The 12,821-nt window shown below is 44.0% G+C and overlaps 1 protein-coding gene across 6 annotated transcripts in view; it reads right to left on the bottom strand.

Annotated features, from left to right (window-relative positions):
• The window catches only part of LOC132404044 (P2X purinoceptor 2-like), an 86,269-nt gene that overhangs the window by 58,558 nt on the left and 14,890 nt on the right, over nucleotides 1-12,821 (bottom strand). For all 6 annotated transcript variants that reach the window (XM_059988022.1, XM_059988017.1, XM_059988020.1 and 3 more), the window contains exons 2-3: nucleotides 4,216-4,363; nucleotides 2,296-2,367 (exon numbers count right to left, since the gene is read on the bottom strand). In XM_059988022.1, coding sequence (XP_059844005.1) covers nucleotides 2,296-2,367; nucleotides 4,216-4,363 — 220 coding nt within the window. The remainder of the gene's footprint in view (nucleotides 1-2,295; nucleotides 2,368-4,215; nucleotides 4,364-12,821) is intronic.

The following is a 12,821-nucleotide window of genomic DNA, read 5'->3' as shown; positions in this document are numbered from 1 at the left end:
TCAACACTTTCATTCCTTCTATCAAAGTGCACTTCCTGACATTGTATTAAATCTGCCACTTCTTTGCCCATTCTTCTACCTTGTTGAAGTCCTTCTGTAGCCTCACTACTTCCTCAAAATTACCTGCCCCTTCACCTACTTTTGTATCGTCAGCAAACATGGCCACAAAGCCTTCAATTCCATCATCCAAATCATTGACATATAACATAAAATGAATCTGTCCTAACACAGACCACTGTGGAACACCACTAGTCATTGGTAGCCAAACAGAAAATCGTCCCTTCATTCCCACTCTTTGCCTCCTGCCAATCAGCCACTGGTTTATCCATGCTAGAATCTGTCCTTGTTAAGTAGACTTATGTGTGGCACCTTGTCAAAGGCCTCCTGAAAAACAAGGTACACAATGGATCTTCTTTGTCTATCCTGCTTGCTACTTCTTCAAAGAATTCCAACTGATCTGTCAGGCAAGATTTTACCTTGAGAAAACCATGTTGACTACACCTCATTTTATCACGAGCTTCCAAGTACCCTGAGACCTCAGTCTTAATAATCGACTCCAACATCTTCCCAACCACTGAGGTCAGACTAACTGGCCTATAATTTTCTGCCTCTCTCCCTTCTTGAAGAGTGGAATGGCATTTGCAATTTTCCGGACATCTGGAACCATTCCAGAATCTAGTGATTCTTGAAGGATCATTACTAATTCCCCCACAATTTTTTCAGCCACCTCTTTCAGAACCCTGTTGTGTACACCATCTGGTCCAGGTGACTTATCTACCCTAAGACCTTTCCATTTCCTAAGAGCCTTTTCTCCAGTTATGGTAACTTCACACCCCTGATGACGCTGGTGAATGCTTGTTCAGTTCCTCCACCATTTCTCTGTTCTCCCATTACTACCCCTCCAGCACTGTCTTCCAGCAGGTTAATATCCACTCTCATCTCTCTTTTACAATTCATGTATCTGAAGAAACTTTTGGTATCCTCTTTAAAATTAGTGACTAGCCTACTTTCATATTCCATCTTCACCTACTTTATGACATCTTAGTTGCCTCCTGTTGGTTTTTAAAAGCTTCCTAATCCTCTAACTTCCCACTAATTTTTGTTCTATTATACACACTTTCTTTAGCTTTTATATTGGCTTTGATTTGTCTTGTTAGCCCTGATGCTACCCTCATAACACCCAATGCAGAATAGCGGACCCCCAGTGGGCTCAACCATGAGCTGCTCTAAAAAACCCATCTTGTAGGCATTCTAGAAATTCTCCCTCTTGAAATCCAGCATGAACATGGTTTTATCAATCTACCTGCATATTGAAATCCCCCATGACTATTGTAACATTGCCCTTTTGACATGCATTTTCTATCTCCCATTGTAATTTGTGGACCACATCCTTACTACTGCTTGGGGGTCTGTATACAACCCCATCAGGGTCTTTTCACCCTTGCAGTTCCTTAGCTCTATCCACAATGATTCAGCACCTTCTGACCCAATGTCACCTCTTTCTAATGATCTGATTTCATTTTTACCAACAGAACAGCGACGTCCCCTCTGCCTTCCTGCCCGTCCCTTTGATACAATGTGTATCCTTGGATGTTAAGCTCCCAGCTATAATCTTCTTTCAGCCACGATTCAGTGATGTCCACAACTTCATACCTGCCAGTCTGCAACTGTGCCATAAGTTCACCTACCTTATTCTGTATACAGTGTGCATTCAGATACAACTCCTTTATTCACCCTTTTTGATTTTGTCCACCTTTTACAACTCATCCTATTGACTTTAATTTTGCCCTATCATCAGCCTCTCCTGCACATTGCCTGTTTGTAAACCAACTACCTTATCTTCAGCATTATCACTCCGGTTCCCATCCCCCTGACAAATTGGTTTAAACCCTCCTTTGTTTCCCCCATAGACCCTCATCATCCAGGCCATGCTCTCGTCTGAGGAGGTACTGGGGCCACCAGATTCAGGAACAGTTATTACCCTGCCACCACCAGGTTCCTGAACCAGTGTGGATAACTTCACTCACCACAACTCTGAACTAGTTTCTACAACCTACAGATTCATTGCTGAGGACCCTTTACAACTCATGTTCTCAGTATTTTTTTTATTTGCGTGATTTGTCTCTTTTGTCACATTGGTTGTCTGTCAGTCCTTGTTTATATGCAGCTTTTCATAAATTCTATTGTATTTCTTTATTTTCCTGTAAATGCCTGCAAGAAAATGAATCTCAGGGTTGTATATGGTACTTTGATAGTAAATGTTACTTTGACTTTTAGCTTGATCATCACTCTTACCTCAGGACAGGTGCTCATTCTCTGAGAAGGGGTTGTTTTAATCTGCACGGTGATACTGAAAACATCTCGACCCTGGAATGAAGATGATTGCAGAGTTAATTCTTAGCTATCAACGCCTTTGGTGAACTTGGATATTATCAACCCTATCGAAATGGACCTACATGAGTTATGGGAACAGGTTTTCAAATTGAATGGAAGACCAACACCGGTTCGGGTCCCTCGCTGTTGGATGACCAGCTCATACAAAGCAAGCCTCCATAACTCTGTGTCAAATGAAGCACGTCCTGAGTTCATATTTCTTCATGTGCATGAGGAACCCACCAAGGCCACCTCACTGGTGAGCCATTCCCAGGGAAGACTGCCAATGTGGCAACCAAGATCAACTCCATGGGCATTGGTGAAGGAGGACCAAACGTTGGTTGTGTTTGACCATTCCACCCTCACTGTGATTGTCTGCCCTCTATGTATCCTGCTCTACTGGTGCTTCCACAGCGTGGCAAAGTGCAGCTAGTGAGGCCAAGGCCACAGCATGCTACACGATCATTAAAGAGAGAGGTTATCTTTATATGTCACACGTACAGCAAAACATACAGTAAAATACGTAACTTGTGTCAAATCAAATCAGTGAGGATTGTGCTGGGCAGCCAGCAAATGTCATCACTACTCCCAGCGGCAACATAACAAGCCCACAACTCACTAACCCTAACTGTGCAACTTTGGACTGTGGGAGGAAACCAAAGCACCTGGAGGAAACCCACAGTCACAGGGAGAAGGTACGGCAGAGAGAATCAAACCCCAATCAGTGATCACTGCTGCTGTGATGCTATGTTAAATGCTACATTTCTGTGCTGCCCAGCATTGATGGACTACACTATAATAAATTGGCACCTATTACTTATTTATTTTATTTGCAATACAATGCAGAATAGGCCCTTCTGGCCCTTTTTAAGTGCACCACCCATCAATGTCCCAATTTAATCCTGGCCTAATCATGGGACAATTTACAACGACCAACCAACCCACTAACCTGGGCTCTTGGAAACCGGAACACCCAGAGGAAACCAACGTGGTCACGGGGAGAATGTTAAGGCAGCAGCGAGAATTGAACCAGGATCACCTGCACTGTAAAGCGCTGTGCTAACCACTTTGCCACCGTATTTATCTCCAGAAATACGTCAGTAGGGTTGGAATTATTCCGCTCTCATTTGCGACACTAAAGCGATGAGGTATTGCACTCCTCCTTCGTTCTTGTGGCTCATTATCAACCAGTCTCACACAGTGGCAGGCTCAGTTTTGGTTAGTAAATGTGGTCCTCAACTTGTTACATAATTCCATGCACAACTCACATAGGTCAAATCTGACCAGCTATGCCCAGCCCACTTTCACAGATGCCACGATTGCTTAGCAATTCACTGCAGATAAAATCAACTTAGCACCACAGAAATCTGAAAACATGAACGCTGGGCGATCCAGTTTCTTCCAGCAATGACTAGGTTTCAGTAGGGCAGAGAAACACCAAGATCCCTATTGCAGCAACTGAGAAGCTCCACAACCTGCCCTTAACAGAAAGCAACACACACAAATTGTTGGAGGAACTCAGCAGGCCAGGCACCGTCTATGGAAAAGAGGAAACAGTTGACGTTTTGGACCGAGACCCTTCTTCAGGACTGGATAGAAAGAGGAGAAGTCAGAGTAAGGGGAGGAAGAAGGACAAGGTGGCAGCTGATAAGTGAGACCGGGAGAAAGGGAGAGGTAAAGTGAAGAGCCGGGAAGTGGATCGGTGGAAGAGATACAGGGCTGGAGAAGGAAGGGGGTAGAAGACCATGGAAGAGAGGGAGGGGGGAGGAGCACCAGAGGTGATGAGCAGGTAAGGAGATGAGGTGAGAGAGGGAAACAGAAAGTACACCAGTTGCTCCCTACCTCTGGTGGATTAACGTATTCTGCCACATCCCAAACTTTATTTTCAACAGAGGAATTTGTGACTGCAATCCCTTTGACCTTGGTGATGACTGAACTTTGAGGAGCATTCTCTTTATCTTGATATGATTTCTGGATGATGAAAACATACCTGTATAAATCAGAAACAATTATTAATCTGAGAATTAAATCAAGTAGTTTTTTTTTGCAAATTAATTCTTTATTTTTCCAGGAAAGGGCTTTTAATTTCTCAGCTGAATAGGAGTGTTGTTGTGTTCTATGACTACGGATTATCCTAATACCAAGTACTATTGGTACAACAACCTTCAAAAGAGACCTGGTTTTCTTTGTTTCAGCATCAACTGACTGTTTTTCCTCTTCCTCTCACCTCTTCCTTAAATATACCCAATGTCTTGGCCTGTACAACCACCTGTGGCAACTAATTCCACAGATTCACCACTCTCTGGCTAAAGAAATTCCCCCTCATCTCCATTATGAAAGGACATCCCTCTACTCTGAGGCTCTGCCCTCTGGTCCTAGAATTCCCCACCACAGGAAACCTCCTCTCCACATCCGCCCTATTGAGGTCCTTCAACATTCGATAGGTTTCAATGAGGTCACCCCCCCCCCTCATTCTTATGAATTTCAGTGAGTAGAGGCCCTGAGCCATCAAATGCCCTCCATATGACAAACCTTTCAATCCTGGAATCATTTTCATGATCACCCTTTGAGCCTCTCCGATGTCCTAGATAAAGGATCCAGAACGGCTCAGAATACTCCAAGTGAGGCCTCACCAGTGCCTTATAAAGCCTCAACATCACATCCTTCCTTTTATACTCCAGTCCTCTCGAAATGAATGCTAGCATCGAATTTGCCTTCCTCACCACAGACTCAAGCAGCAAATTAACCTTTAGGGAATCCCGCAGAAAAGCTAGTCGTGTGTGTCTATCCTCTGTCCACCTCGCTTGCACTTGTACCCAGTTTTGCCACTCTACTCCTCCCAGTGAGCAGAAAAACATCTTGGTTCCTACTTACACGAGTTTTGCAATTCTTGATTCTTAATCTATTTAATTTAGATATGCAGATCAAGGCAGGAGAAGGACCGGGTTTCTTTGGATGTACGTTTTAAGTGTTTTTCTCTGTTTTGCTTTCAGTTTTTAAAAGCATCCAAATAGATTATCTGAATATTTTAAGAGCTGAAATAATTCGAATGAACTGAGTAGGGGCAGTAAGTACTGTGTATACACAGTAAAAATACACAGAATACACAGTGTATGAATGAAATTAATTTATTTCAGTCAGTACAAAAAGCATCATACAACGATGATTTCATTGGACAAAATTACAACAGAAAACATAGCTATTCTTTAAAACAGACTAAAAGGGTGTAAGCTGAAGCTACAGTTTATCACGTCTACCACTCTTATACAACAATATATTTGGCATCAATCATTACATCAAAAACAAAAAAATTCATAACCCTTTAACACAAAATCCAACTCCAAATATCATTTATTTACTTTACTCCCATTAATTTATTTTATATTTGTTCATTAAATAATTTTTTAAACTTGTTAGGTGCGGTGCATGTTTTTAAATTCTCACTACAACTGTTCCATAAATTCACCCCTCTGACTGAAATACAATGATTTTTTTACATTTGTTCTTATCCTTTGATTTTGAAATATATATGTTACTCTTAAATCATGTTGACTTTCTCTCATTTTAAACAACCTTTGGATACTTTGTGGTAACTGTCCATTTTTTACTTTATGCATAACTTGTATTATTTTAAAATCTATGAAATCTCTGAATTTTAAAGTGTTTAGTTGAATAAATAGTGGATTGGTTGGCTCATAATAACTTGCCTTACTTACAATATGTACAACTTTCTTTTGGAGTAGAAAAATTGAATTTGTATTTGTTTTGTATGTATTTCCCCATACCTCTACACAGTAAGTCATTCATGGGACTATAAGTGAACAGTATAATTATACAATGATTCCTGATTTAAGAAATCTTGCGCTTTGTACAGTATTGCAATAGATCTTGACATTTTTGCTTTGACATCATGTTTGTGGTTTCCAACTTAATTTACTATCTATTACCACTCCTAAAAATTTTGTTTCAGATACATTATCAATTTCAACATCATTTATTGTAAGTTTACTATATGAGTTTGGTACCTGGTTTCCAAACATTATGAATTTAATTTTACTTAGATTCAGTGATAATTTGTTAGTATCAAACCATTTCTTATAATTTTAGTTTTTTCTCCACTGTATCCAAAAGTTGTTTCAGATCTTCCCCACTACAAAATATAGTTGTATCATCAGCAAATAATATACATTTTAATGTCTGAGAAACCATACATATATTGTTATATACAAAATGAACAGCAATGGACCAAGCACTGAACCTTGTGGAACCCCACAAGTTACCCTCACAAGTTTTGAATTCGAGTTGTTTATATGTACATATGTACATGTCTTCCAAATAACTACTTAACCAGTCATGTGCCACTCCTCTAATACCATATCTTTCTAATTTTATTAATAATATTTTATGGTTAATGGTGTCAAATGCTTTTTTTAGATCAAGGAATATTCCCACTGTGTATCCATTTCTTTCTATAGTGTTTGATATTTCTTCTACAAAATCTATTAATGCTATTGTTGTAGTTCTGTTTTTTTCTGAAACCATATTGCTGTTCACAGAGTATATTATGTCTTGTTATAAAATCTTACAAATTTTTTTACTAAATATTTTTTTCTAACAAATATTTTACAAATATTCTTACAAATATTTTTTTCAATATTTTGGTGAACTGTGAGAGCAAAGAAACTGGTCTATAATTTGAAAATACATGTTTATCTCCAGCTTTGTATATTGGAATGACCTTGGTTATTTTCATTTTATTGGGAAATTTTCCAGCAATCAAAGACTGATTACAAATATGAGTCAGTGTTTTCACAACACAGTCAATGATATTTTTAATTAAATACATATCCTATCCATTCTAATCTGTTGATTTCTTGCTCTTTGATTTACATACTATCTATATACTACTAAAACTCTCATGCTCTGTTTGTGACCTCCAATTAGCGCAAACGGTGCATTACAGCGGCACTAGTTTTGGCTAAATAGACTTAAAATGAGCTATCTTACAAAATGTTGGTCAAGTTCAGGGTTATATATTCGTATAAAATTGCTCACTTGCCAAAATCAATAGCCTGTAGTGGTGTGCTACATACAGCGCTAAAATTACGACACGGAGTCGGTAACTGCAGTCGAAGGAAAAAACTTTATTCGAAATCCTCAGCCTCACTTTTAAGCCTCCCTCAACCTGCTCCCCGTGGCGCAGAGGCTCCAAAGCTCTGTGCTCGCAAACCCCCGTAGGCTATCTAATTGTGAGCCGGTTCGGATGTGCCAGGAAATGGGTCGCCACATAACCCCCCCCCCCCCAGAACCGGCGATACACCCCCCAGTGTCCACAGTCTGGGCCGGAACCTGCTTGGGAGGTCGGCCTCTGCGCCGAGGTGCCGGAAACTTGGCCGGTTGCGTCAGGTCCACATGGGCCGGTTTGAGGCGGTCCACCGTGAAAATCTCCTCTTTCCCCCCAACGTCCAGCACGAACGTGGACCCGTTGTCCGGAGCACCATAAACGGCCCCTCGTATGGCCACTGCAGCGGTGGCCGATGCCCGCCCCTTCGTACAAACACAAACTTACAGTTCTGCAGGTTTCTGGGTACGCAGTTCGGGTTCCGCCCGTGCTGTGAAGTGGGTATGGGGGCCAGGTTACCGAGCTTCTCGCGTAGTCAGCCCAGGACTGCTGCGGGATCTTCCTCTTGCCCCTGTGGGGCTGGTAGGAACTCCCCAGGGACAACCAGGGGCGCGCCGTATACCAACTCGGCCGACGAGGCGTGCAGGTCATCCTTGGGCGCTGTGCGGATGCCGAGTAGGACCCAGGGAAGCTCGTCCACCCAGAATGCATCGGGATTTGATGGTACCCTCGGACGAGGTCTACCTTGGAGAAGATCCACGCGCCGTGCAGGTTTGCCGCAAAGTCCTGAATGTGCGGCACAGGGTAGCGGTCCGGTGTGGTAGCCTCGTTCGGCCTGCGGTAGTCGCCGCACGGTCTCCAGCCTCCCGTCGCTTTGGGCACCATGTGCAGAGGGGAGGCCCATGGGCTGTCGGACCGCCGGATGATCCCCAATTCCTCCATCCTCTGGAACTCCTCCTTCGCCAGTCGGAGCTTGTCCGGGGGAAGCCGCCGAGCGCGGGCGTGGAGGGGTGGTCCCTGGGTCGGGATGTGGTGCTGTACGCCGTGTCGGGGCATGGCCACTGTGAACTGCGGTGCCAGAACCGATGGGAAATCTGCCAGGACTCTGGTGAAGTTGTTGTCGGACAGGGTGATGGAGTCGAGGTTGGGGCCAGTAACTGGGCTTCACCCAGGGAGAACGTCTGAAAGGTCTCGGCGTGTACCAGTCTCTTCCTGGGCAGGTCGACCAGTAGGCTGTGATCCCGCAAAAAATCCGCACCCAGAAGCGGTTGGGCTACGGCGGCCAGTGTAAAGTCCCACGTGAACTGGCTGGAGCCGAACTGTAGCTGCACCTGACGGGTGCCATAGGTCCTTACTGTGCTGCCATTCACGGCCCTCGGGTGGGGACCCGGTGCCCTGCTGCGGGTGTCGTAACTCGTCAGAGGTAAAACACTGATCTCGGCACCAGTATCGACCAAAAACCGGCGTCCCGACCTTCTATCCCACACATACAGGAGGCTATCCCGATGGCCAGCCACTGTAGCCATCAGCGGCGGCTGGCCCTGGCGTTTCCCGGGAACTTGCAGGACGGGCGACAACGGTGGGCTTCTGCGCCCCACTGCTGGTGGTAGAAGCACTAGTGTTCCTTGGGCCGGGGGTTAGCAGGCTCTGCGGCCGGGCCTGGACTGGTTTGCTGCCGGGAGCGTGGCTGGGAGATCTGTGCGATGGATGCCCCGCTCACCTTCTTGGCAGTCCACAGCAAGTCCGCCCGGGCTGCCACCTTCCGGGGGTCACTGAAATCCGCGTCGGACAGCAGCAGGCGTATGTCCTCGGGCAGCTGCTCCAGGAATGCCTGCTCAAACATGAGGGAGGGCTTGTGTCCTCCGGCCAGAGACAACGTCTCATTCATTAAATCCGAAGGAGGTCTGTCTCCCAAACCAACCAGGTGCAGTAAATGGGCAGCCCGCTCGCGCCGTGAGAGTCCAAAAGTCCTGAGGAGCAGGGCTTTGAATTCCGTGTACTTGCCGTCTACCGGGGGCGACTGTACGAACTCCGCGACCTGGGCCGCTGTGTCCTGGTCAAGGGAGCTCACCACGTAGTAGTAGCGGTGTGCTACACGCAGCGCTAAAATTACGACACGGAGTCGGTAACTTCCTTGCAGTCGAAGGAAAAACTTTATTCGAAATCCCCAGCCTCACTTTTAAGCCTCCCTCAACCTGCCCCCCATGGCGCAGAGGCTCCAAAGCTCTGTGCTCGCAAACCCCCGTAGGCTATCTAATTGTGAGCCGGTTCGGATGTGCCAGGAAATGGGTCGCCACAAGCCCCACTTTCACCCGAGAGCCAATGTCAGGCATGATGGAAACCGTGTCACGACACCACGACGCATGCGCAGGGCCAGCCTCAGAAGCGACTCACGATGCTCACAGCAGCGACACCAACCGGAGCACAAGGGCAGGGCAGCTCTATTTCGAGCGGTCACGTTCTGCTAATCACCATCAGCGTGTGCAGGACTGGGACAGATCTAACTGCCACCCATCAATAAGAGATAATTAAATCTTATTGTAATGACATACTTCGAGACACCCATCAAACCCTTTGCTGCAGTCAAAGGACAGCGGTGACTATATCACATCCATTTAGGACAGTGCCAACCACATCATCAAGAATAATCAGCTTCCTGGAGGCTTTGGTGTTACTGCGTCATTAAGGTAAACAAAAGGGGGATATTACAGTCAACAGAAGACGCCAAATGTCATCGGGAAGTGGCAAGAAGAGGGAGAGAACAAGAATTGGATGAGGCCAAGGCTGCACGACTCCAGAAGAGACAGAGGAGGAGAGACATGCACGTCTCCAGAATGACAAGAACAGACACAGAAGGAGGAGAGAGGAAGAGACAAAGGAGCTCAGAAATTCACGTCTCCAGAATGACAAGAACAGACACAGAAGGAGGAGAGAGGAAGAGACAAAGGAGCTCAGAAATTCACGTCTCCAGGATCAGAGACAAAGAACAAACAGCAGAAGAGATGAAGAGATGGCACATGAAAGGACTGCACGTCTCCAGAATGACAACGAAAGGCACACCCTTATGCCTTGGCAGATCAACCAGAAATGATGCCATCAAAAGTGTCCGTTAAATAAGGAGGAGCTATATTGGTCTTGCTACGCGTCGTTTTTCCTTAATAAACTGAGATTTTCTTCTTCAATTTCCAAAGCAAAGTGATACCAATAGCATTCAGGAAAAGGTCATGTTCATTCTGGTCACATCAGACTGCACCACCCTTCTCTCAAAGGGTCACCCCGTTGTCTAGTATCAATTATTTCTTTTTCCTCAGTTGCTCTAATAAATATAGGGTAAGTGTTTATTACTATTTACTGAAATATATCTGAAATAACATTGAATTTATTAAATGTCCACAGAGTAACACTCGCAACAGTATATCTTTTGGCAAAAGGTCTCTGCAAGTCCCTGTAGGCAATGTCAGTCATACCTTTCACTGCCTGGAACATTGGGTTATCTTTCAATTGCAATTGTAGTCTCTCAAATACATTGATTTCTTTAAACAACTTTCTGGCAATTTTCAATGGAACGACTGAGTACACAAAAAGTTGATTGGATAGGCAAATTATATGCACAAGATCATGCTAGACTATTAGGTACAACTAATTTGTTTTCCAAGTGATATCTGGGTGGATAGTCAATTGAAACTTCCCCAATAACTTTTTAGAATACTTCAGACATTAGTTAGTTCTGTTTGTTAGTTAGCAAATTTGACACAGTCTGTATTAAAGGTTCATTTATTATTAAAGTATGTATGTAGCATACAGCTCTGAGATTCAGCTTCTCCAGATAGCCACAAGACAAAGAAAACCATGGAAGTTGTTCAAAAGAAAACATCAACCCTCCCCCACACAAAAACAAACAAATCTTGCAAATGGCAACATGAGCAACACATCCCCATGCAAAAAATAATCGCACAAACAGGAACATGATCAACACCCACCCCACCCTCACACTGAAAAAATCATGCCAAACGGCAACAAGAAAGAACAGACATTAGTTGGTACTGTTCGTTAGTACGTTGGTCACAATCTGTAGGGAGCAAAGGAAAAGTGGAAAGGTGAGATAACAGACCTTTCAGGTAGCTTCAGCAGTTGATTCTAGCTCTTGGGCTGTGGCCAGGCCTCTAAAATATAAAGGAAGGTTATAATTTTCTCAGTCTTGCCTCCTTCTCCGTCATCCTTACCGTGTCATCGGTCTACTTTGACCACGGTGTCACTTTTCCTCCTCATCCTCCTAACAAAATGGAAATGTTGGAAGGAACCACCGGGAAGAAAACAGTGCATTAATAAAAGACCCTCAGAAGTTCAAAACGTTTTAGAGTGGAAGTCAGCACTTTGAAATTGACCTAACACAGAGAAAAATATTTTAAAAATCACTATGTAACAAAATCTCCTTCTCCTTCATTTTATTTGAAAGCCAGCAAAGATGCCAAGATAAGATTTACCCTATCATTACCCCTACAGTGGTACCTTCCAACTTGTGGGCAAGATCAGGAAGTAAAGCTGTCATTCCACCACCAAGTCAAAACACAAGTTGGGGTACAGGATGATGACATTTAACGTCGATGCATTAGAGAACTTTTTCTTTCATGGGAATTCTCAATATTTAGATTCACAGAGAACTAGAACATAGATTAAAAGGACCTTTGTACCACCTAGTTTGTACCAACCTGATTTTCTGTCTAGTTCAGGGGCTCCCAACCATTTTTATAGCATTCACTGAGGGGCCCGCGGACATCAGGTTTGGAGCCCCTCAGCTAGTTCCATCTACTTGAATGCCGATCATATCCCTCCTCCCATCTATGAACCTATCCAAACTTCTCTTAACTGTTACAATTGAACCCAATCCACCACCTCCACTTACTCACTCCACCAACTGAGTGAAGGAGTTTCCCCTCAGAGTTCACCTTTCACCCTAAACCCATGATCTCCAGTTCTAGTCTCACCCAACTTCAGGGGCAAGAATTCACCCTGTCTATACCTAAATAATGTTTTACATCTCTACAAGATCTCCCCTCATTCTCAAGTCAAGTCACTTTTTTATTGTCATTTCGACCACAACTGCTGGTACAGTACATAGTAAAAACGAGACAACGTTTTTTTCAGGACCATGGTGTTACATGACACAGTACAAAAACTAGACTGAACTATGTTAAAAACAACACAGAAAAAAACTACACTAGACTACGGACCTACCCAGGACTGCATAAGGTGCACAGAAACAGTGCAGGCATTACAATAAATAATAAACAAGACAATAGGGCATTAAGGTGTCAGTCCAGGCTCT

Source organism: Hypanus sabinus, chromosome 13 (genome assembly GCF_030144855.1).
Source record: "Hypanus sabinus isolate sHypSab1 chromosome 13, sHypSab1.hap1, whole genome shotgun sequence".
Lineage (NCBI taxonomy): Eukaryota > Metazoa > Chordata > Chondrichthyes > Myliobatiformes > Dasyatidae > Hypanus > Hypanus sabinus.
The sequence above is the reverse complement of the archived record's forward strand: the minus strand, read 5'-3'. Positions and strand labels throughout refer to the sequence as shown.